The sequence below is a fragment of the Pseudomyrmex gracilis genome, unplaced genomic scaffold, assembly GCF_002006095.1.
Source record: "Pseudomyrmex gracilis isolate BER0280 unplaced genomic scaffold, ASM200609v1 scaffold_36, whole genome shotgun sequence".
NCBI lineage: Eukaryota > Metazoa > Arthropoda > Insecta > Hymenoptera > Formicidae > Pseudomyrmex > Pseudomyrmex gracilis.
The window spans coordinates 4,044-30,474 of record NW_018020620.1 but is presented as its reverse complement, the minus strand read 5'-3'; the positions used below and the strand labels follow the sequence as shown (position 1 = coordinate 30,474).

The window sequence follows — 26,431 nt, the reverse complement described above, 5'->3', positions numbered from 1 at the left end:
TATATATAATATATATTATATATATAATGTTTCACAAAATACAATAAAATATCAACACAATACGATAATACAATATTCGCGCAGCGACAATTAAATAAATAATAAATAATAAATAATCACGACTTATCCGTAAGGTTGTCACGTTAATAAAGTTTTCGACTTTAGGAATTTTTTGTGGTTATTTCTGTTGTTAATTCATCTTCATCACTGCTATAAGACGATGACGAAGATAGCAAATCTAGTAGTATGAAGTACTAACGGACCATTCAAAATATCGCGCGCTGTCATTTTGCACTCCGGGCCGCGTTCGGGGAGAGCGCTGTTCCATCATTCTACACTAGATTCAATTAGAGAAGAGAATTTTTTACTGCGCATAGGGAGAAGAAAAGCGGGCAAAGTAAGGAATAGCGTTGCGTGCGGGACTGTGGTGGAACATTTGCTGACACAGCCAATGGCTGTGAAGTAAGAAGACTTTTTTTTTAGTAGAGAAGATGCGCGAAACGGACGGGTTTTTTGTCCGTCGAAAAATTCTCTTCTCTAATTGAATCGAGTATATGCTCGCGATCGTTGCGAGCGTCAAGTAGAACGCATGAAAACAAGTCCAAATCTAAAGCCTGTTCTACATTGATCGCAAGCGCAAACGCAAGGATCGGGTCTGGTAGAATTGACTAATCGTATTGATCAAATCAGCCAATTGATCAGCGTGATTGGTCAATTCTACGAGATCTGTTCGTTTGCCCTCGCGATCAATGTAGAACAGGCTTAATGGGTGCGTTCAGACAACTCAACGGTTGAGAGATCGTCGCTTATGATAGGACTGTTCTTCAAAATCTCGCGCGGTTCCAAAAGTACGATCCAATCAGAAGTGATTATCTCTCAACCGTTGTGCAACTGTTGAGTTGTCTCTGAACGCACCCTATATTTTTTTAGACGTTACACATCTCAGATATAATTCTGGAGCATTCTGGAGGAGTTGATTTGAGTTTACAGCCATTTTGTGTTTGACGTTTGTGATCTTGCTGCTAAACAAGAATCTGATTTTGGGCTGAAAGACTGAAAATTCGCGTAAAATCTTTTTCCGATTTTGACGCAAACGCGTTCCAAGCAAAAATGTTGAACATAAAGATCGCGGGAGTATTCTTAAAATCCGCTAACGTCGAAAATGACGCGTCAATGACAATGTGCGAATTGTCACAACGAGTCAGTGACGCAACTGTGAGTAATAACAGTTTTTAAATCTTATTTATTATATGAAATTTATCTGTTAATCTGCGCCCAAGAGAAAAGTTTATCGACTTAAAAAAAATAATTTTGTTAAGAATTATACATAGACAAAAAAGAATTAATGCATTTTAATGTTTCTTGTAATCAGGGTCTTTCACACGATCAGTACTATGTGTTACACAATGGCAGACTTATGCAGGAACACGATGTTTGCTCTCACGGATGTATAGATGTAATACCAAGACTGCTTGGTGGCAAAGGAGGTTTTGGTTCTATGTTGCGTGCGATAGGTGCACAGATAGAGAAAACTACAAATCGAGAAGCCTGCAGGTGTATAGAGATAGAATTCAATTTTATATATTGTATATATATATATATATAAATACATTGTATTAAATAATAAATTTACATATCTTTATTTGCAGAGATCTGAGTGGCCGCAGATTACGCGACATAAACCAGGAAAAAAGACTGAAAGCTTGGGTGGAGAAGATGACTAGAAGAGAAAAGGAAGCTGCACTAAGAAAGCAGAAAAAGTTAGAGAAGCTCTGCACCGAACCGAAACACGAATTCAAGGACAAGCGATACGACGAGGAACGAGCGGAGATGACAGACAGAGTCGAAGATGCTGTGGAAGAAGGTTTCAAAGCCGGGATATTAGGAGCAACCAAACCGAAGGAAGAAGTAAAACCTATAAAGCGTAAAACTATATTAGATTTGGACATAGATTCTGATGAAATCGACACCTCGGACGACGATGACAGTAACAAACAGAATATAATGCCTGCAAAAAAAAGAAGCAAGGTGGAACAAGTATAATAGTGATCGATCGCTGAATATTATTGTGGGAACAGTAATGTAATATGACAAAGGTGGGAATTAAAAATATTAAAAACCACCAATGTATGATATGATTAACGTAATATAGAATATAAAAAATAAGATACATAGAATATAAGAGGGAATAAGAGTTTGTGTTTTTATTTATTACGTATTGTAAGATCACGTAAGGTAAATGTGTTTCAGCAGTTAAACTTATAATTTTTTACAATAAAAGAAATTAATTTTCTTGCAAGTTCGAGCATTTTATTTAAAAATTTAAATGTATATTATTATTGTATTAATGCATTATTGTTGTAACATATAAATAGCAAATATGTCAAGTAGTTTTTTAACAAATTCGCGAGATTTCTTGACAAAAGCTTAAGAAATTCTTCAAAATTTGTTATTAGATGCGACACATGTTACAAACTAATAATTTATAACTAATAATTTTCTCAATGTTATATATAATCATTATTTCAATTCATGTTAATAAATGTTTATACTTTACAATAGTAATCTTTAATTAAAAATTAGGATACAAAATAAACTTGCATTATTGTTCGGATACCGGGATGCACGTCCGATTGGTGAGACATTTACTTTTATATGTTAATGATGAAGTGTAGAGCAAAACCGAATGAATATAAATATTTAAGTGTAATAAACTGTGTCTGCAAATTTATATGGAATTCTTATTGATTCCCCTCGGGGTTACAATATTTCTCTTTGACATTTTTGTCCACATCTTCACATCTCGACGCAACTCGACTTAAAAGAAACTGGCTGGGAAAAATTCGTTCGCACTTCATTACCACTCAGGCCGCGAGACCACTTAGCCGGTTTCTACTGCAAATTTACATACAAGTGTAATAATTTTTCTTGAAAAAACTTCTTGATTCTATCGACCGACGGTACTTAACAAATTCCAAGTGTTCAATTCCGATGTGAGCTTCACTCCGATTGCGAATGTAATTATCGAGACGACAAAAGATCTAAGAAAATCGTCTTTGCACAGACATTCATTCGTCCATGAGCAAAGCTCCGTGATATACTTTGCGCCGAAAAGAACAAAATTATCAGGTTGTCGATCTTTCAACTGTGCTTTATCTGTAATGTCATTTGTAATCTTGCGTAAGTACGTGTATATGCAATATACATTTTTAAGTTTTTATAAAACATTTTGTAGAAAAATATTTTAACGCGAACACATTTGAAAGCAGGTACTTACAATTTGCTAAAGTTCGCGGGCAAATACGACGGCAGGATTTACAACACATTTCGTAAAATTTATTCTAAAAAATTGGCAGAGTTGTCGCAGGTTCTACTTTATTCTCTCTCTAATTTACATAATTCAGCCACAAAGTATATTATTTACTCTCTGTAAACGATCGGTGTGTGGGATCACGCAGTTTTGTAAATTTCGCATTAATCTTATTTTTTTATTTAAATTAGAGAATGGCTGGGACGTGTGTAGCATCCGCGAAAGCCATTTTATATATTCAACCTGTTGTCCCGTAGCATTTTAATTCATTCCTAGAATCTCGTATAGAATCTCATATCACCGCATTACGCATATAAATTGACGTTTGACAGCAAATTCAAACGACATAGACGTTCATATTTTATTTATACCTCTTTGAAAAATTATATATAATATATATACAGGGTGTCCGACAATTACTTTAACATCTCTCGTAGGCAGATAAAAGGAGTAAAACTGAGTCGAAAAGTCCTGAACCATTTTTTTCTATTATTTATAATAAAGGAGTAATTTATTGAATAAATCAAGCCAATCAGCGCCGACCTTTAGCCGGGCTCACGTCAGTGAGCCGCGCGCCTGGTGTGTGTGAGCGCTCACTGACGTGCCGACCTGGCTAAAGGTCTGCGCTGATTGGCCTGATTTAATCAATAATTACTCCTTTATTATAAATAATAGAAAAAAATGGTTCAGGACTTTTCGACTCAGTTTTACTCCTTCTACCTGCCTACGAGAGATTTTACGTTAATTCTGGGACACCCTGTATATGTATATATATATATACAGCAAATTTTTTTAATTCTATTTTTTCTATTTTAAGAGCTGCTCATTCTTTTATATTTATACGCGCGCGAGAATAAAACGGGAGATAATTTGCATAAAACCAATATAAAATTAAACAAGTCAGTTTTTTTTTTTTTTACGAGAAACACACGCAATAAGTTTTTTCGCGAAAAGATTTGTGTCTAGCAAGTTTTCTTTCAGGAATCAGTTGCGACAATTTGTCTTGTTTGGAACATTGTACAATAATCAGCAACAAAAATCAATACAAGAGCCGGAGCTGCGGCGAGCGAATTACAAAGAATCTATCAAGCAAGTCATAATTCGCGTTTTATAATACAGTCGAGATAAGCCTGCGTGGGCACGTAGGCGATTGAGCCTGAATTAACGATATAGAGAGTCGCTTTGAGTCCGAGTGCGAGCAACTTGGCAAAGATTCTTCTCGTGTTAGAAACTCGCGCGCAATTTTTTTTCGCATCAATTTTCGACAAAAAACAAAAAATCGACCAAAAAGTGTGGTAGTGCATTTTTTTTGCCAAAATTCTATGCAATTGCGATTTTAAATCAACGCTCGTTTGTTTGTTCAGTTTTTCCAATAAGCAGAATGCGATGTTTATTGTGGAATCTTGTATATTTCTGCGCTATCTCCGTGATACTTTCCACGAGTAAGTTTTTTTCACAATTAAAGAGATTTTTTTTAAAAGGGATGAGGAGGGGGGGAAGAAATATACACACGATATTTTTATATCATGTTCTCGAAACGATAACGCAGCCGACGTGACGAAACATCCCAATTGGTCGCTGTTTGAGAAACGATGCGGCAATTCGAACAGTGATCGCATTATCGGGGGCAAGAACGCGAGTTTGGGAGCTTATCCTTGGATCGCGCGAATTGGATACAGCGAACCCGGCACGAAGGAGTTGAGTTACAGATGCGGCGGCACTTTGATCAATCAACTTTACGTGCTCACGGCCGCCCACTGCGCGGCAAATCTGCCGAATAAGTACGTGAAACATTATCTGCGATCTTCTTGTTTAAATAAAACAATTGTGCAACACAGATGCAACGTTCGATGTTCGCTTTATTTTTTTCATAATTGTTACCTTTCACGTGATATCTTCTAAAATGATTTAACGCACACACCGTGCGCATTTTTACACAAATCACATTGATAAAAAATTTCAAAGTTTGAAGATCAACGGAATTCGTTTGGGCGAGCACAATACATTGACAGAAATCGACTGCGTCAAAAGATACTGCGCGGAACCGGTGCAGGACTTTCAGCCGGAATCGGTGATAGTTCACGAGAATTACAACAATCCACCGTACAGGCACGACATAGCTCTGATACGATTGAACAAGCCGGCGGTTTTCAACGGTGAGTGTCAATCGCACAGAAAAACACATTTCGACACTTAGTCTGTAAAAACTCCGCACGCGTTATTCGAGGAACAAAGTGTCTCTTCTTTGAATCGTCGTTGATTTTTGAAAATAAAAAGAAAAAAAATGTTTAATCGGTTGCAAACTTATCACGCAAACAGATCACGTGAGGCCGATATGCATGGTGAACGGTGAACTTTTGGAGAAAGACTTCTTCAACGAGACGATGGAAGTCGCTGGTTGGGGAATTTACGACATCAGTAAGAAGGCGCTTCTGAATTAATAATATTGATTCTTCGTGGACAGATTTAAAAAAAATGACGACTACCTGGACAGACTGGGTCTGCGAGACCCACGCGACTTTAAAAAAAAAAATTGAATATCTCCTCGAAACATTAATATTTTTTTTTTCAATTTTTTGGTTTTTTCCCGAGAAAAAATGGATTAGATCTAACTTAAATTTAACGAGATAAAAAAAAATGGAAAAATAGATGTAATTAGATCCAAATTAAATCTACATGGATATAAAGTAGATCTAAATAAATATAAAGTAGATCTAAATAAATATAAGTAAATCTATGGTATATATATTATTAGATCTACTCTTGAGATCTACTCAGATCTATTATATTAGATCACCTCAGATCTGTTCGGATCTGCTCGAATCTAAACTAAATCCGAGTAGTTTTAATTACAGTAGATCTGAGTAGAGATCTAAAGTAGATTTTTAATAATATATAAAGGTGTAAATAATTAATTTAATAGATCTGCTTATATTTATTTAGATCTACTTTATATCTATTTAGATTTAATTTGGATCTAATTGGATCTATTCTTTCATTTTTTTAATCTCGTTAAATTTAAGTTAGATCTAATCTATTTTTTTTCCCGAGTTGAATCAAAAATTTGAACGATTCTGCGTGGATAAAAAACTAAGTTAAAACATCTCTAGTAATTTCAAAAAATATAAGCGCGTTAAAAAAAACTAAAAACAAAATTTTTACCAGAGACGCCAATGCGCAATTTTTGAGTGAGGTCTGAGAGATCCATGTCTGTCCGCGAAAGATTAAGTCTGTCGCATTCACTTCGCTTCTTCTTTATTCGTTTTGTATTTCTTTACAAAATTGAATTAGTTTACGAGGATATATATATATATATATATATCTATTTATCCAAAAATATTTTTTTTATATATATTGTGTATCCAACACAACATAAAAATAATATATTAAAATAAAAGTAATAACCTCTTTTTCTCGATATCCAAATAGGCGATCCGAAACCCAGCACGACTCTGCTAACTGTTACGTTGCCGGTTGTCGAAGAGGAGAGGTGTGCAAAGTCCTTCAAAAAATTCGCTATCATCGCGGATACGCAGATGTGCGTGGGTGGTGTCACGGGTCAGGACTCTTGCGGCGGCGACAGCGGCGGACCTCTGATGAAAGTGATCGGTTACAACGGACGTCCCAGATATTATCTCCTCGGTATCGTTTCTTTCGGTGCGACATATTGCGGCAGTTCCACGTCGCCCGCCGTCTACAGTAAGGTCGCCAAGTACATGACGTGGATTCTGGACCATATATCGCCGTGAAATTGTCAGAACGCGGAAGTTTCAGAAATCGCGCGCGCTTTAGAATTCGCAGACAAAAGTGTTTCTATTCTAGTTGGAAGATAATTTGTTATTTCGGTTTTTATTTCGAAAAAAGTCGCGAAGAGAGTTTATTACTCTATTCTTAATTAAAATATTAGTTCAAAGTATTCGAGAAAATTCAATATTACATGTCTTCTCAACTCTCTCTCTTCGTAGATTAACTTTCAAAACGCTACTACTAATTAGACTGAGTGGGTTTGTGAAATCCACGCGACTGCAAAATCAAACGGTTTCGCGAAAAATTGTTTCAATTTTTTTAAACCAAAAGTTCGAACGGTTCTGCGTCGATCGAAAAAAAAAAAATAAATAAATTGAAAAAATCTCTAATAGTTTCGAAGATATGAGCGTTTGACAAAAAAAAAAAAAAAAACTAATTTTAACTAGAGACACCGCGTTTTGAAATTTTTGGATACAGGTCCTAAGAGATTCACGTCAGGATCCGCGAAGGATTAAATGCGGCGACGAGCACAAATTCGCAAATTGCGTAGAAGTGATTAATGTTATCAGAATTATATTAGACACACTGTATTGTATTCTTAGAAACAATTAATAATTAATATTCAATAAGATAATAAAATTGTAAAAAATAAAGAAAGATCTTTGAGCGAAGAAAAATTATGTGATATATTTCTTTCTAAACTACCGCGCCGTGTAAAATTAAACGAAACAAAATCACAAGCAGAAATTGTTTTTTTTTTTTATTACAAAAGCAACTGCGGTCACTTGTTAAGATGTCAATTATCTCATTAGAACCTTATTATACGGAAATCTTAGTTTAGTAATCTCGCAGGATTTCCTGTGCGCGCGGTGTGAAGTTAAACTCGTGCGTGATTATTTGTGCGAAGACGTAATTTAAACTTTATTATAACGTTGGGCAATGATTAAAAGAATCACGATGTTTTTTTTTTTTTAGTCTCTAGGAATAATATATTGAGAAATTAATTTATTTCTCGAAATAAATCCAAGTGTCTTTTTGTCTATGGAAATGTATATAATACATTTCAATTGCTCGCGTTGCAATCTTTTTGCGACCGCAATATACATATATTATCCCACGTTCTCTTTCCGCGAGACTCGCGTCATACGCGATGATGATGCACGTTAGTACCAGACATACAAGGAAAAAATCGAGGGTGTTCCCGTTTTGCTTCGCTAGATCTGGATTACGCCGAACACGCACGCAGGTTCTAATTCTGGTGGTTTTTTTCTCTCTCTCTCTCTTTCTTTCTCAGCTTTTGTCGACGATTGAATCATTGTTACGCGGAAGCGCATCGCAAGCAATTGTATAATGAAAACATATGAAACACACAACAAAAGCGCCGAATAGCGGGGATATACAGTTTATAAATCGGAAACAGATTACAAAAAGTTTTCTGCAAAACTGCGTTTAATGTAAATTATAAATTAAAGATAAATTTGACGTTTAGAGTCACAGGACGTGATATAGTGATTTTGAACAACTCTGTATATATACGTAAAATTCAAATGAGACAATTTGATCTTTATTTTAGATCCTCTTCAACCAATCTCGTTAATGTAATGTTTCCTGATTTAATTAAATTAATTTAATTAATTAATTTAATTTAATATAAATTGTGTTTGGAGCGCGCAGAGTGAGCTGATTTTAATTACACGCATATTAGAATTTTTTGCCTAAACTGATAAATTTTTATTATTTCATATAAAGTTACAATTTATATTAAGGCATAAATGAGATACGAAATAATAACGCACTAAGCATCAAACTATTGAAAAAAATAAGATTTTAATGTGATTTAAATTGTCGTAAAACGTTAGAACAGGTTTCATTAAAATCCGCAATCGTGAAGGAAAAGAGAGAAAACTGAGACGACATGACATATAGTAACGCACTTAGATCTATCAGTACCCGAGCCGACTTATGAATCTGTTGATAAACTTAACGGTTTCGAGCCGAAATAGAAAAAAAAACTAAAACATCAACAGGAAAACGAAGCAAAGTTGTGTCATCATCTGACACACAATGTCACGAAAACGTGATTGATCATCGGAATTATCCCGGGAATTTCCGGAAACCGTTGCAGATCCAGAGATAGCAACAATCGAAACATATCAACACCAATATATGTCATACAAGCTTGTATAATTATGTGTTTACGTCGTTTTCTACATATCTCATTTCTGGTCGTCCGGTTTCGCGTGAAACAATCGCAATTATCATCAGAGAATCATCGAAAGAAATTAATTATTGTAATTATCTAAAAAATTAAAAGTCGAGCGCAGTTTTGCGATTCGACTTTTTTTTTTTATCGATCTGATGACCGTATAACGTTTTTTACACTTTGAAAGACTTACTTGATTACAAATTTCTGAATAACGAAAGCATGAATTTTCCTCAATCCGCGGTCAGTCCGCTCCTGGTAAAGTATACGCAAAGTACGCAAAGTCTGTTGACGCGATGACTTGGTGGGGACAGTTGTTGACCCTGACGCCGGTCAACTCTACTATCACGTCTACACCAACGTCAGAGTCGAATGCAGTCATTGTTCCGATCTTCGCTAGAACGGCTATAAAATAGAAGAAGCCGCCGGGATCGAGCGAAGTTTAGTTCTCGCCTCGTCGAAGTCGAGACGTTGTGCGATTAATCGTTTTTCTTTGTTGAAACAACAACAGCGAGTTTTTTCGAATAAATTTGTCAACAATGTCGATGAAGTCGACGTTGTCATTTCTCTTCAAGTTTTCGGTTTTACTGATCGGTGTTGGCATCGATGCGCGTAAGTGAAGTTGTGCAATTACTTTTCTGTGTACTGCGAAAATTAATCACTTTTTTTTTTTTTTTTAATTAGAAGAATCTCTCTCTCTCGATATTGCTGCAAACGTGATTCTGACATTTGTGTGTTGTTCAAAATCTATGAAAAATAATAACGAGAGAGTTTATCAAGGTCATTGGTGATGATGATCAACTAACGTACAAGCAGGATTACACACGCAGCAAATTAACAATATAATCGGGAAAGAGACGAGAAAAACCTACATTAGAATTTTCGCTACTCTGTGACACACTGTTTTTATTGTTAGAAAAATTTATCTTTTTCTCGATGTATCTTCTGCTTTTTTTTAATTTTTCTATTTTGCACGCAAAAACTCGGAGATGCGTTTTTAAGCCTCGCACAATACATCTCTTACATAATATCTCACGTATGTACATACATCCTTCTCTAACATACGTTAATGATTGTTGATTTTGATTAAATATACAAGAAACTCTCCGACGCATAATCTCTCTCTCTCTCTTTCATCTCGAATTTAATTTTAATAATCAAAGCTTAATTATATTGCGCATTGTACGCGCAATATTAATTGTCCGGGTTCGCGACATCGCTTATTGTTGTTAATTTATTACGCGCTTCCGCGAAAATCGAAGACAAGGTGTTTCCCATCTTTCGAGTTGGTGTGTGTTACGGCAATATATGTGTTACGTCATCGAATTAATGGCCAGCGCCAAGAGAATTCACAAAACAAGTCATAATTAACGCGATGGTAAAATCACGCGTGAAATCATCTTTTCTTCCGTCTTCGATCTTGAGTGTTCGACAAATTACCGCGATTTTACAATTTACAAGCGTTTCCCAGATTTGTTCAACATTAATTTATATTGTGTCGAAACAACAATCTTTTCATTATCTCAATCATTTTAATAATTTGTTTTTACCAACTTTATCAAGAATTTTGCAAAACAGTAGGCGCTGGTCCTGAAGATTTGCGAGAAGAATATTTTTAAATTTCTCGTTTAGAAAAACCGGAAATTCTGGATGAGACAGAATTTTTATACGATTCCGAAATGTACATTTTAATAAGATAATGGCAAACAAAAAACACATATTGGTATGCGAATTGTTACGCAAAATCAGTCTCGAAAAAGATACTTTTTACGACAAAAACAATAAATAAAAAAAATAATAGTTTTTACATTCTTGACAAGGTTTAAATTGACTTTTTTTTTTTTTTTAGCTTTGTCGAAGAATCTTGTCGTATTAAATTTAACGACGTGATTTGTTTGTTACGTGCAAACTTTATTGCATGTTATTTCAATAACATTACTTATTGAAATTAGTTTTTTTTTTTTTTGTCGCATAATTTCTCTTCTCACACATCTGACATCTTTCGTTTTATTTCTTCTCGAAGAGTATCAAAGTTCGCGAATCACGGACTGCAGAGCCGAGGGTCAATTAGGCACGTGCATAATCGCGCGGGAATGTCCGATGGTCGCCAGTATCCTGCAACAATCGCGCGAACAGGCCGTAAACTATCTACGACGCAACCATTGCGGCTACCGAGGCAAAGATCCGATGGTTTGCTGCATCGGCGGCGCGAGCGTCATCCCTCAGAACGATAATGTTAATCCGATGAATCCAGGAAATCCGGTGAATCCAGGAAATCCGGTGAATCCAGGAAATCCGGTGAATCCGGAAAATCCGATGAATCCGGGAAATACGGTAGATCAAGGAAATCAAATGAATCCGGAGAATCCGACGGTTTTCAATCCCAACGAAAATTTACGAGTCGACGTGATCAATCATCCTCTGCTACCGTCGACCTGCGGTCGCGACTTGACCCAAAAAATCGTCGGCGGCGAACGCACCGAACTCGGCGAATTCCCTTGGATGGCGCTGTTGGAGTACCAGAGACGTGAGTGCGAAAATCTATTTTTTTTTTTTTTTTACATATAAAGTACAACAATAGTGTGAAATATTTTTTGATCGATTTGATTAACGTAACGCACAAAAAGTTGCCGATATTAAATATCTTTCTTTCAAAATGACGTTGCAGCGAACGGCGGAAAATCCACAGCGTGCGGCGGTGTTCTGATCAGCAAGCGTTACGTTCTTACCGCGGCTCACTGCGTCAAGGGCAAGGAATTGTCGAAATCTTATCGTCTGACCAGCGTGCGTCTGGGCGAATACAACACCGACACCGAACAGGATTGCGTGCAGGACGACGTGAACAGCGAGATTTGCGCCGACGATCCGATCACCGTTGGCGTGGAGGAACAGATTGCTCACGAGAACTATCAACCGAATTCACGTGATCAACGTTACGACATCGCTTTGCTGCGATTAAATTACGACGTGCGATTCACCACTTACATCAAACCCATTTGCTTGCCAACGAACTCGACGATAAGCGACAAACTCTTTGTGGCCGGATGGGGTAGGACCGAAGACAGCGTGTCCTCGAACGTGAAGCTAAAGTTGTCGTTACCGCTGACGGACAAGAATGATTGCGCTCAGACTTACGGCAACGCCGGCGTTCAATTGGGACTTGGACAGATTTGCGCGGGCGGTCAAAGAGGCAAGGATTCGTGCCGAGGTGACTCGGGCGGTCCGCTGATGACCATCGAGAGACTCGTCGACGGCACCGCCAGATGGACGTCCGTGGGCGTTGTGTCATTTGGACCGTCGCCATGCGGTCTTCAGGGTTGGCCAGGCGTGTACACCAAAGTAGCGGATTTTGTTCCCTGGATTCTTAGCAAAATGAGACCGTAAATGAAAAACGCGACGGAAACGTTTGCGAGAAGAAAAAAAAGATAGATAGATATATGCATATTCTTCGATAAAGACTTTTTATTCTCGTTAGAAGAGATAAAACGTTATCAACTAGGCTAGGCATGTGAACCGAAGTACTAAGAAAGAAACATCGGTACATTATTTTATTTTACTTTTATATAAGCACGTTCTATGTAATGATGAATATACTCAATACATCAACAAGAGATTTACAATTAAGCGACGCTTTAATTGCTCAGTTTTTTAATGCGTTTTTCTTTTTTTTTTTTAATTGTGTATTTTTTACGACGAGATTGCCGCATTATTTTTTTTTTTATACAACGAGTGTTTGACTCGAGTGTGTTGACAAAGCGCGCACACAGTTGATAGCGTAATAATTTAGACGAAATAAATAACATTTATAATAATTTACCAAAACGAGATTTAATATTGTAAAACTTATTAGTTTGTAAGAACGTCAGTGTACATACGATACTGAAAATAATATTTTTTACGTTTTTCTTTTTTTTTTTTTTTTTTTAAACACAGAATTAATAAAAATAATTATTGCAACTTGTGTGTTATTTGTATCCGGTAATTTTATTTATTTACACGACTCGATATTAGACATTTCGATATTAGTAATTTCATCTTTTCGGACAAGGAAAACGATGTAAAATCACGTCGCAATACGGAAATGTTAAAAAAAACTGATATAATTACATAAATACGTTTGTAATCTTCACATATTGCTCTCGGGTTATCGTATACACGCGCGTTGCTGAGAAAAATCGAGAAAGTTACTTGTTATTGACAATATTATCACGCCGTGTCTTTCAAGATTAAAAAGCATCATCAGAAAACGTCGTCATCTTCGATGATTTTTAATGTTTTTTTTTGATTTTCTAATTACGTTAATTACGGAAAAGAAATTCGCATTGATCGATTCAATGCGTGCAATTGTTAATAAATTTTTGCTCGTATTGTAATAGTCCTTCGATGTGTGAATTTTATATATACAGGGTGTCCCGCAACTACCGCATTTCCTTTTACCGGTAGATTCTAAGACAAAAATCTAATATGTCAAAATGTCGAGGCTATAATATTTTTTGAATTAGAAGCATTCACTGATAACAAATCAGATCACTTGAAATTCGCGTGATCAGGTGCGGGACAATGCTAAACACGCAACAGTGTCGCTTCTCTCTTGTCAATACAACGTATGTTATAATAATGAAATAAGAGTTTGCGAGTTGATATCGTCAATAACTGAACAAGAACAAATGGGAACAGGAAAAGTTAGTTGTCGTCTCGCACGCATCCCCGTTACTTTTCACAAGTCAACAGGTTTGCAAGATGCCAGTAGTTAGCTAAGAGAGAAGTCAGTCGACTATAAACTTGGGTGCGTAGTCAGTATTAGCTCAATCTCGACACGATAGATCGACGGTTAACCGCGATTGTCGTTCTTTGAAAAGTGCAACACGAGTTCTCGGTTTGTGCTGATTCTTTCCGTAACGATAATTTTCAACAAAGAAAAATATTTTCCAACACGAACGCGTTGAAAGTATCAGTTCCAAAGCAAAATTGCTGAAGAACTACCACTAGCAAATATGACGTTCATCGGCCTGCTGATTTTTCTTCTCGCTCTATCAACAATTAACGCACGTGAGTAGTATAGTCAATAGATATTATGTTTTGGCGATTCGATCATTTTGCAACGTACAAATGATACAAACTTGTTTCTATTTTTCTTCTTAGTAAGGATTTACATTCGGATTAAATCTTTTTAACGTCAAGTCTCATATTATCAATTGCACTATGTATTGCGAATGAAATAATTTAAATAAACGTGTTTTAAATAATTACTTATTTCGGCAGAAAACGAGTGCTTGGATCCGCGCGCTGTTTGCATCAATATTCGCAGCTGTCCATCTATTCTTGCCATCCTGAGAGGATCGAGACCGCTTTCGGCACAAACAGTACAAACTCTTAGGAACGCTCAATGTGGCTTCGAAAACAAAGATCCGCTGGTTTGCTGCGTGAATAACGAAGTAAGATTATATTATTTTGTCAGTCTAAAAAGCGCATCGCATTTAATTAATAATCCTTGACTTGAGTTAAATTGTTAATAAAGTAATATATTTTTTAAATATTTTCTTGTATTTATATTGTTGAGATGCTATTATTTTATATATTTTTTAAGCAAATGTGATGAAAGTGCGTCATATGTTTCGAACACTGTTTTATAATCTTTCTGAAATAACACACAAAACAGGTTTTTTCGGTTTCAGTTGTACGTATTATACTGCGAAGTATTGTCCTTACAAATTTTATAAACAAGAGTCTTTTTATAAATCTGGAATAGATGTATACATATACAGGGTGTTTCAGAACTATGGGATCAAACTTCTAGGGGTTATTCAGTGCAACAGTAGAAAACATTTGAGTATAGGGACCCATGTCCGGAAAAGTGTCACTACCGCACTACGGCCCTAAGACGCGTTAAAATTTAGAAAGACNTTCCGGACATGGGTCCCTATACTCAAATGTTTTCTACTGTTGCACTGAATAACCCCTAGAAGTTTGATCCCATAGTTCTGAAACACCCTGTATATACATATATATATATATACATATTTCAGATTGAATCATATTTTTTAAAGTAACTGTTTTTTATTAGAATACATGTATATAAATATTCCAATAACTTTTGTTAGATTAGACTGATGCATATCGTTGATACACTGAATAACAAAAAAATAATAAGATCAGAGAAACCCACATACGAGAAACACAATACAATTGTAGTTTCTTCTGCTATTGTACTTATATTCTGTCTCAAATAAAACTGTTGATAGCGTGTTATTTCAATTCACGGAAATACACGATCCGACTTAGATTTCTGGAGTTGTATAATAGTGCGTCATGCGTCAGTAGCATTGAATATATGTAAATGCATGTAATTAACTATAGATATACGCATCAGAGCATGTTGTTTAACTTTTTTTTAAATGTGACACCATGCAAAATGTAATTTCTTTGCTTCAATGTTGACTATCAATCTCGTAGCAATCAACGGTACCGAAGGCATCACCAGATGCGGATAACGAACCTGCTCCGCCGGATGTCACAAATCATCCGAATCTACATTTGTTGAATTATCGAGATTGCGGACCCATCGTTCAGTCAAAAATATTTATAGGAAATGGTAACAAAACTAATATCTTCGAGTTTCCGTGGATGGCGTTGATCGCGTATAATACCGGAAGACGGAATCCGGAGTTCCGTTGCGGCGGTACAATCATCTCGGAGCGTTATGTTCTCACTGCCGCTCATTGTGTTACACAACTTCCGGAAGGTAATATATTATTCTCTTCTCATATACAAATACATATATTATAATCAAAATTTGCTTTGTTTTACAAAATTCGTGTTANGTTTTAGGTGTCACACTGATAGGTGTCAGAGTAGGAGATCACGATATAAGCAAGGAACGCGACTGCGAGTACGACTACAACGGACTCGAAACCCAATGTGCCGAGCGATATCAGGATTTTACTGTAGAAAGTTTTCATTATCATCCAGACTACACACGAACGCTGCTGCAAAATGATATCGCGCTCATCAGATTAAATGATTCGATAGATTTCAGACCCTTGAGTGTCAGACCGATTTGTTTACCTTTTGGACCTGCGGCAACGCTGAATTATAAAAACGTAAGAGTCTGTTTGTTTAATTATGTAATTTTAAATTCAATGTTAGTTTCGAAGTTTTATTTGTTTTTTCAATTTCTTGAATTTTTTGTTTCCGATTGCAGGCCGTAGTGACTGGTTGGGGCGCGACGGAATTGGGTCCGCGCAGTCACGATCTCTTGCAAGCGAGGTTGCCACTGATTACTCAGGAGCAGTGTCAACAAGCGTACAGTGGTAGAACTCAGATCTGGTACAAGCAACTGTGCGCAGGTGGTAAAAACAACGTGGACTCGTGCGCGGGTGACAGCGGCGGTCCTCTGCAAGCACCCGGTAAATACGGCAATACAGTGCGCACCGTTCAACACGGGATAGTCAGTTACGGTGTAAAGCAGTGCGGCGTAAGTTTCCCCGGAGTCTACACAAGGGTTGCTTATTACATGGACTGGATTCTCAATACTATGAGAGATTAGGCTCGCAGAGCTGGGAATGTGCATCCGAGACTTTCCTTCTCATCGTGAAAATACGAATTCAAAATACAATATATTGTACATTAATTATTTTTTTAAATGTCTTACTGCCGATGTGATCCATTCTAACATACTCTGATTTTTTTGTGTGATGTTTTTAATTCATGGCAGATGCTGATGAGCCACGTTGCAAAATGTACTTTAAAAAACATAATGTATAAAGAGCGAATTTCTTAATTGTTTTCAGCAGTTTATTTAGATTTAATAGCAGTTTATTTGGTGGTAAGTATTTTAGATTTCCTCGTTGGTGAGTCGATTACAGCAACAAGCACTTATTGCGCAAGTATAAAAAAACTCGCAGCATCCGTCGGAATTCCCAACAAGATTGTAAATTAATAATAGAAATGTATGACGTGTATAGTCTCTCGGTCTCAAGATAAAGAGAAAAATCACCGATAAAGTTACGAAGAAACAGAAAAACGATCGTAAGAATACTACTTTCAGGTTTTAGGCGTCGTAAATGCATTTTCAATGCGCTAGGTATGAATGTCGAATTTCGCAAGTAAGATGGTAAGTCGATCCGAGAATGGTGTTTCAACGGTACGTCAAAATCTTTTCTTTTTTGAAGAGAAATGCTTTTTGCATTTTCGACGTTTACGAAATTTTGTAGGCCATAAGTTTGCGATATTATTATAACACTTATTCTGCAAACTAAGGCAATTTGTGTCCGCGCAAAGTTTAAGTGCGTTTACAACTTACAGAAAAAAATGCGTCCGATCCTGCCCTAAAAGAAGTTGCATAGAAGCTGGAAAATTTCAGGTTTCCAGTACAACATCGACAGCTCCAGTGACAAAAAGAAATTTAAAATAAAATCAAATTATTTAATAAAACGCATTCGCATATATATATATAATTTGTTTATAAATACCTTTATTTTCAATTTAAGCATTTTTTTCTAATTTGGTCAATTTCTTGGACAATTAGAATTTTTGAAACAAAACTACAATTACTTTGTTTATTATAAAAATTATTTAAACAAATTTCTTTTCTTCAAAAACTGTTTTGCTTTGTCTGTAAAATAGTAGGTTTAAAGAGACTACGTAATTTTTTGTAGAATTTTTCTACAATTTTAACATAGAAAAAATTATAGTAAGACAGAGTAACGACCCTTTGATTTGCAAATAGAAGATACCAAAAACACGTTTGCAAAGTTTGCGGGTTAATATCGTCAATACTTGAACGAGAACAAATGGCAACAGGAAAATTAGTTGTCGTCTCGCAAGCATCCCCACTACTTTTCACAAGTCAACAGATTTACAAGATGCCACAGTATTTAGCTAAGAGAGAAGTCAGTCGACTATAAACTTGGGTGCGTAGTCAGCATTCTAGTCTAATCTCGGCACGATAGATCGACGGTTAACCGCGATTGTCGTTCTTTGAAAAGTGCAACACGAGTTCTCGGTTTGTGCTGATTATTTCCGTAACGATACTTTTCAAAGAAAAATATTTTCTAACGCGAATGCGTTGAAAGTATCAGTTCCAAAGCAAAATTGCTGAAGAACTATCGCTAGCAAATATGACGTTCATCGGCCTGCTGATTTTTCTCCTCTCTCTATCAACAATTAACGCACGTGAGTAGTATAGTCAATAGATATTATGTTTCGGCGATTCGATCATTTCGCCACGTACAAATGATACAAACTTGTTTCTCCTTTTTTTCTAAGTAAGAATTTACATTCGGATTAAATCTTTTTAATGTCAATTCCTACAATATCAATTGCACTATGTATTGCGGATGAAATAATTTAAATAAACGTGTTTTAAATAATTACTAATTTCTGCAGAAAATGAGTGCTCGGATCCGCGCGCTGTTTGCATCAATATTCGCAACTGTCCATCTCTTCTTGCCATCCTGAGAGGATCGAGACCGCTTTCGGCACAAACAGTACAAACTCTTAGGAACGCTCAGTGTGGCTTTCAAAACAAAGATCCGTTGGTTTGCTGCGTGAATAACGAGGTAAGATTACATTATTTTGTCAGCCTAAAAAGCGCATTTAATCAATAAACCGTGACGTGAAGTGAATTGTTAATAAAGTTTTTTATAATTTTATTTATGATTTATTTCCATGGTCATATTATATATATCTCATATTTCATATATTTTGATATATTTTTTAAACAAGTATGGTGAAAATGCGTCATATGTTACAAATCGTGTTTCATAATACGAAACAAGTTTTTTCGGTTTCAATTTTTACGTATGCGGTGTAATGTCCTTGTACATTCGATGAACAAAAGTGTTTTTATAAAATCTGAAATATATGTATATGTACAAAAGACATTAAAGTTTTTTCTTGTATTGTATTAATATTCTGTCTCAAATAAAAAAACTTTGGGATAGCTCGTTACTTCAAGTCGCGAAAATACACTTTCTGACATATGTATATTTTTGTTTGGAATTTAAATGTACGGCAAGCGTCAGTTAGCATTGCATATGTAAATACATGTAATTAACTATAGATATATGTCATCGAAGCATGCTGTTTACCTTCTTTCTATATGTAACAACAAATAAAGTTAGGTGTAATTTTTTTGTATTACTGTTGACTATTAATCTCATAGCAATCAACGGCAAAGAATGATCCGGATAACGAACCTGCTTTGCCGGATGTCACGAATCATCCGAATCTACGTTTGTTGAATCATCAGCTTTGCGGGCCTGCCGCTTACACCAAAATACTTCGTATCGATGGAATGAGTACCGGAATCTTTGAGTACCCGTGGATGGCGTTGATCGCGTACAACACCCGAAAACGAAATTTGGATTTCCGTTGCGCCGGTACAATCATCTCGGAGCGTTATGTTCTCACTGCCGCTCATTGTGTTACACAACTTCCGGAAGGTAATATATTATTCTCTTCTCATATACAAATACATATATTATAATCAAAATTTGCTTTGTTTTACAAAATTCGTGTTANGTTTTAGGTGTCACACTGATAGGTGTCAGAGTAGGAGATCACGATATAAGCAAGGAACGCGACTGCGAGTACGACTACAACGGACTCGAAACCCAATGTGCCGAGCGATATCAGGATTTTACTGTAGAAAGTTTTCACTACCATCCAGACTACTCACCAGCGCGGCTGCAAAATGATATCGCGCTAATCAGATTAAATGATTCGATAGATTTCAAACCCTTGAATGTCAGACCGATTTGCTTACCTTTGGGTTCTGCGGCACCGCTGAAACAAAAAAAAGTAAGAATCTGTTTTCGCTTACGTGTAATCTTTGATTTAATTAAGTTTTTATTTTGAAAATGTATTTTTTCCAATATCTCGAACTTTGTTTCCGATTGCAGGTCATAGTGACCGGTTGGAACTTGACGGATTCGCGCAGTCATTATCTCTTGCAAGCTAGATTGCCACTGGTTACCCAGGAGCGTTGTCAAGAAGCGTATGGAAATTCAACCGGATATCAGATTTCGTACAAACAGTTGTGCGCCGGTGGTCAAAACAACGTAAACTTTTGCGTGGGTGACAACGGCGGGCCTCAACAAACACCCGGTATATACGGCAACAAAGTAGTTCGCATTATTCAACACGGGATAATCAGTTACGGTTTAACTCACTGCGGAATAGGAGATGTTCCCATAGTTTCTACAAGAGTTGCTTATTATACGGACTGGATTCTCAACACCATGACGGATTAGAACTCGAAGTTGGAAATTCGCATTTCCGAGACTTTTCTTCTCATCGCGAAAATTTCGAATTCAAAATACAATATGTTGTACATTAAAATTATGTTTTATTGCTACTTTTTTTTAAGATAGAAAACTTTAACTGCCGATTTTAACATACTCGGATTCTTTTACGTGATGTTTTTTTATTCACGTCAGGTGCTGATGAGCCATGTTGCAAACTTTGCTAAAAAAACGTAATATGTAAAGGACAAATTATATTTGAAAAAATGTTTATTGTATTTGTGTATATGTATAGAACTGAAAGATTTGTTACATTCGTACTTTATTTTATTATTTTATAAGCACATTATATGTAATGACGAATAGATTCAATATAAAAAAAGATTTATAGTTAAGTGACGCTTTTTGATTGCTCAAATTTTATATGCAATTTTTTAATTATATATATTTTACGACGAAATATTGCCGCATATTTTTTAGATATAATTAGTGTAAATTAAGTGTGTGTTACACACGCGCACACAGATGATTGCACAAAATTTAGGAGAAAAAACATTTATGATAGTTATTAACGAGATTATATTGATATTGTAAACATTATTTGTTTCTGAACATGTCAGTGTACATGAATTACTGAAAATGTTATTTTTTACGTTTCTTTTTACACACAGCATTAATAAAAATAAATATTGTAAAATGTGAAAATCTTATTTGTAATGATTTCATTTATTTGCAATTGACCCAATATTAGAAATTTCCCGAAAATATCATTTTTTTTACAAGAATAACGATATAAAATCACGTCGCAATGCGTAATTGTTCAAAAACTCAAATAATTACATAACTATGTTTGTGATCTTCACATTGACCTCGGGTTATCATCATCATATACACGCGTTGCTGCAAAAATTGAGCGTTCTTATTATTGATAATATTATTGCGCCGTCTCTCCCAAGATAAAAAATAATCATTACAGGAAACTCTGTCGTCTTCTTTGTGAATTAACAAAAACGTTACTAGATATTCTAATTAAGATAATTACGGGAAAAACTCACATTTTCTATCAATTTGATGCGTAATCATTTGTATCGCTAACTTTTTGCTCGTATTGTAACTTTTGCTGTATTGTAATAGTCTTTCGATGTGTGAATGATATATATATATATACATTATTGACGTAACGCAATGCTCTAGAACGAGCGATGACGGAAAATATTTTATTAATTAGACAATAAAAATGAAAAGAAATTTCTGAGACTCTTATCTTTTCCTCTTAAATAGCAGTTCATTTCGAGGAAAGTGTTTCCAGATCTTCCTTGTTGGTGAATCGATTACAGCGAGACGCACTTATTGCGCAAATACAAAAAGTTTCGCATCATGCGTCGGAAATTCCAAGAAACTTGTAAAATAATGATGTGAAAGATATAACGTTCATCAATCTCTCGCTTTCGAAATGGAAAAATTACCGTTAGGGTTACGAAGAAAAAGAAAAACGGGCGTGCAATTGATATTTTCAGGAAGCTTCAGGTGTAAATGCATTTTCGCTATGTATGACGAGTTTTTCGCAATGAGGATGAGTCGATTCGCGCGAGAATGACCTTCCAACGATACGTTAAAATCTTTTCCTGAAAGGAAATACATACCTACTGCATTTCCGACGCGTTTGCGGAAACCACAATGTCGCGATTATTAACATCATCAATAACCGAGCGGTAATTCATCGCAACAGGAATATTAATTGACCCTCAAGCGTCCCCACTACTTTTCACGAGTCAACGGATTTACAAGACTCCGGTAGATAGCGAAGAGAGAAAACAGTCGACTACAAACTTGGGTGTAGTCAGTACTCGTTCCGATCTCGAGACGATAGATCGACGGTGAACCGTCGTTCCGACCGTTGTCTTCCGAAGAGAGTGATACGAGTTCTTTGTTCGTGCTGATTTTTTTTTTCGTAACGCGATAATTTTCAACAAAGAAAAATATTTTCCAACACGAACGCGTTGAAAGTATCAGTTCCAGAGCAAAATCGCTGAAGAACTACCGCTAGCAAATATGACGTTCATCGGCCTGCTGATTTTTCTCCTCTCTCTATCAACAATTAACGCACGTGAGTAGTGTAGTCAATAGATATTATATTTTGGCGATTGGATCATTTCGCCACGTACAAATGATACAAACTTGTTTCTCCTTTTCTTCTTAGTTAGGATTTACATTCGGATTAAATCTTTTTAACGTCAATTCCTACAATATCAACTGCACTATGTATTGCGAATGAAATAATTTAAACAAACGTGTTTTAAATAATTACTTATTTCTGCAGAACATGAGTGCTCGGATTCGCGCGCTGTTTGCATCAATATTCGCAACTGCCCATCTCTTCTTGCAATCCTGAGAGGATCGAGACCGCTCTCGACACAAGCATTGCAAACTCTTAGAAACGCTCAATGTGGCTTCGAAAACAGAGATCCGCTGGTTTGCTGCGTGAATAACGAAGTAAGATTATATTATTTTGTCAGTCTAAAAAGCGCATCGCATTTAATCACTAAATCTTGACTTGTGTCAAATTGTTAATAAAGTGGTATATTTTTTTTATATTTTCTTGTATTTATATTGTTGAGATGCTAGTATTTTATACATGTTTTAAGCAATTGTAGCGAAAGTGCGTCATATGTTTTGAACACTGTTTTATAATCTTTGTGAAATAACACAAAACAGGTTTTTTCGGTTTCAGTTTTACGTATTATACTGCAATATAATGTCCTTGTATATTTTATGACCAAGAGTGTTTTTATAAATCTGGAATAGATGTATATATATATATTTATTTTTATAAATCTGGAATAGATGTATATATATATACTTATTTTTATAAATATAGAATAGATATATATACAAGGTGTCTCAGAATTGCCGTACAATCTCTCGTAGGCAGGTAGAAAGAGTAAAACTGAGTCGAAGTTTTTGAATCAATTTTTTTCTGTTACTTGTAATAAAGAAGTAATTATTGAGTAAATTAGGCCAATTATCGCCGACCTTTAGTTAGCCACGGTGAGCCGCACGAGGCGCTCATACATACCAGGCACGCGGCTCACTAACGTGCGCCTGGCTAAAGGTCGGCGCTAATTGGCCACTGATTTATTCAATAATTAATCCTTTATTATAAGTAACAGAAAAAAATGATTCAGAACTTTTCGACTCAGTTTTACTTCTTCTACCTGCCTACGAGAGATTGTACGGCAATTCTGGAACACTCTGTATATATATGTTTATTTATATTTATATTATTATTAATATATATATATATATGTTTCAGATGAAAACCATATTTTTTAAAGTAAATGTTTCTTATTAGATTACATGTATATGAATATTCCAATAACTTTTGTTAGATTAGGCTGATGCAAATCGTTCATACATTGAATAACAAAGAAAATAATAAGATCAGAGAAACACACATGTACAATTGTAGTTTCTTCTGCTATTGTACTTATAGTCTGTCTCAAATAAAACTTCTGATAGCGCGTTATTTCAATTCACGGAAATACACGATCCGACTTAGGTTTCTGGAGTTGTATAATTGTGCGTCATGCGTCAGTAGCATTGCATATATGCGAATTAACTATGTAATTAGCATGTAATTAACTATAGATATACGCATCAATGCATGTTGTTTAACTTCTTTTTAGATGTAACAACAAGAAAAGTGTAATTTCTTTCAATAAGTCTATTTTGTTTGTAATTTCTTTGTTTCATTGTTGACTATTAATCTCATAGCAATCAACGGTATCAGAGACACAGACAGATGCGGATAACGAACCTGCTCCGCCGGATGTCACGAATCATCGGAATCTACGTTTGTTGAATCACAAGATTTGCGGACCCATCACTCAGCCGAAAATATTCGGTGGTAACAAAACCGGAATCTTCGAGTTCCCGTGGATGGCGTTGATCGCGTACAACACCGGAAGACGGAATCCGGAGTTCCGTTGCGGCGGTACAATAATCTCGGATCGTTATGTTCTCACTGCCGCTCATTGTGTTACACAACTTCCGGAAGGTATAATATATATATATATATATATATTATTCTCTTCTCATATACAAATACATATAGTATAATCGAAATTTGCTTTGTTTTACAAAATTCGTGTTATGTTTTAGGTGTCACACTGATAGGCGTCAGAGTAGGAGATCACGATATAAGCAAGGAACGCGACTGCGAGTACGACGAGAACGGACTCGAAACCCAATGTGCCGAGCAATATCAAGATTTCACCGTAGAGAGTTTTCATTACCATCCGGACTACACATTAGCGCGTCTGCAAGATGACATCGCGCTCATCAGAGTAAATGACACGATAGATTTCAGACCCTTGAGTGTCCGACCGATTTGTTTACCTTTTGGTCCTGCGGCAACGCTGGATCAAAAAAGAGTAAGAGTCTGTTTTTTTTTTAAATGTGTTTTATTTTAGATTCAATATTATAGTTTCAAAGATTTGTTTGTTTTTTCAATTTCTTGAATTTTTTGTTTCCGATTGCAGGCCATAGTGACTGGTTGGGGCGCGACGGAATTGGGTACGCGCAGTCGGGATCTCTTGCAAGCGAAGTTGCCACTGGTTACTCAGGAGCGTTGTCAACAAGCGTACAGAGGTAGAACTCAGATCTGGTACAAGCAACTTTGCGCCGGTGGTAAAAACAACGTGGACTCGTGCGCGGGTGACAGCGGCGGTCCTCTTCAAGCACCCGGTAAATACGGCAAAACAGTGCGCACCGTTCAACACGGTATAGTCAGTTACGGTTTGAAGCAGTGCGGCATAGAAGGTTTCCCCGGAGTCTACACAAGGGTTGCTTATTACGTGGACTGGATTCTCAATACCATGAGAGATTAGGCTCCTCGCAGAGGGCTGGGAATGCGCATCCGAGACTTTCCTTCTCATCGCGAAAATACGAATTCAAAATACAATATTTTGTACATTAATTGCTTTTTTTTTTTTATTGCTCTCTTTTTAAGACTGAAATGTCTTACTGCCGATGTGATCCGTTCTAACACACTCTGATTCTTTCGTGTGACGTTTTTTTCATTCACGATAGACGCTGATGAGCCATGTTGCAAAAGTTGCTTTAAAATATACGTAACGTATAAAGAGCGAATTTTTTAATGTTTTTTTTATACAAAAGAAAATGTTTATTGTATTTGCGTGACTGTATGTGTGTGTCACTGAGTGTGTGACTTATGAAAGTTTTTTTTTATAAAGCGATATTTAAAGTATCTTTTATAAAGAGTGCGAGTGATTTATGTATCTTTTATAATGTGATTTTAAATCAGAAATAAATAAACCTTATATGTGTAATTTAAAGTCCGTTGAATAATTCAAAATATCGTCTGTGCTTTTATGTTTCACTCTTCGGCAGTGACGACGTCGTCGCTCTGCAATACATCTTCGCGTTCTTCGCTGCGCGACTGCTCGTCGCTACTGAACAATTTCTCGTTGCGATCTTCGATCAGTTCCGCCGTCTCGTTAATCGACACTTTCAGCGGACCGCGTTCGGTCTTTCTCTTCGACGCGGAAGTTTCCGACTTGGTCGCTGACTTGTCAGAATCCGGCGACGATTTCGACGACGACTGACTCGATGAGATTTGAGCGCCTGAAGAACTGGTCAACGATCCGGAATTTGGTCTCGAATTGCCGACGAAGCTCAGATACGAGTCCAAACTGCTCGACGCGAACTGTTTCGAATGTTGCTGCTTCTTCTTCTTCTTTTTCCGTGCGTGGGTGCTTTTCGCAGGCATTTTTTTCTGTTGATGCAGTTTCTCGAGCAACTGGAAATTCTGCAAGTTTCATCGCGCAAAGCGTAGTTTACACAATACTTTTTCCCACAAGATGTTTATTTAAACGTTTCTATCAAAATATTAAAATTCCACTG

At 36.2% G+C, this 26,431-nt stretch overlaps 5 protein-coding genes across 6 annotated transcripts in view; 4 read left to right on the top strand and 1 right to left on the bottom strand.

The window, feature by feature from the left end:
- Positions 1–962: 962 nt before the first annotated feature.
- LOC109852812 (protein SDE2 homolog) lies at positions 963–2,729 on the top strand. The gene is made up of 3 exons (XM_020424316.1): positions 963–1,215; positions 1,373–1,554; positions 1,650–2,729. Exons 1-3 carry the CDS (start codon positions 1,111–1,113, stop codon positions 2,041–2,043), a joined length of 681 nt encoding a protein of 226 aa, XP_020279905.1. The 5' UTR covers positions 963–1,110; the 3' UTR covers positions 2,044–2,729.
- A 380-nt stretch (positions 2,730–3,109) lies between these two features.
- LOC109852807 (melanization protease 1-like) lies at positions 3,110–12,644 on the top strand. Its single transcript, XM_020424306.1, has 9 exons — positions 3,110–3,180; positions 4,675–4,752; positions 4,860–5,091; positions 5,276–5,466; positions 5,630–5,728; positions 6,740–7,055; positions 9,760–9,872; positions 11,284–11,787; positions 11,929–12,644. Exons 1-9 carry the CDS (start codon positions 3,162–3,164, stop codon positions 12,642–12,644), a joined length of 2,268 nt encoding a protein of 755 aa, XP_020279895.1. The 5' UTR covers positions 3,110–3,161.
- A 1,296-nt stretch (positions 12,645–13,940) lies between these two features.
- On the top strand, positions 13,941–17,040 carry LOC109852791 (serine protease easter-like). Its single transcript, XM_020424279.1, has 5 exons — positions 13,941–14,309; positions 14,523–14,695; positions 15,714–16,002; positions 16,089–16,360; positions 16,462–17,040. The coding sequence occupies exons 1-5, from the start codon at positions 14,255–14,257 to the stop codon at positions 16,804–16,806; spliced, it is 1,134 nt and encodes a 377-aa protein (XP_020279868.1). The 5' UTR covers positions 13,941–14,254; the 3' UTR covers positions 16,807–17,040.
- A 1,105-nt stretch (positions 17,041–18,145) lies between these two features.
- Positions 18,146–25,860, top strand: LOC109852829 (transmembrane protease serine 9-like). Its single transcript, XM_020424348.1, has 10 exons — positions 18,146–18,434; positions 18,648–18,820; positions 19,426–19,705; positions 19,792–20,063; positions 20,165–20,512; positions 22,514–22,613; positions 22,827–22,999; positions 24,281–24,563; positions 24,668–24,945; positions 25,048–25,860. Exons 1-10 carry the CDS (start codon positions 18,380–18,382, stop codon positions 25,393–25,395), a joined length of 2,310 nt encoding a protein of 769 aa, XP_020279937.1. The 5' UTR covers positions 18,146–18,379; the 3' UTR covers positions 25,396–25,860.
- LOC109852790 (protein FAM161A) overlaps positions 25,489–26,431 on the bottom strand; it is a 4,859-nt gene continuing 3,916 nt past the window's right edge. For both annotated transcript variants that reach the window (XM_020424277.1, XM_020424278.1), the window contains one exon: positions 25,489–26,336. In XM_020424277.1, the coding sequence (XP_020279866.1) occupies positions 25,905–26,336 (432 nt within the window). In that variant the 3' untranslated portion in view covers positions 25,489–25,904. The remainder of the gene's footprint in view (positions 26,337–26,431) is intronic.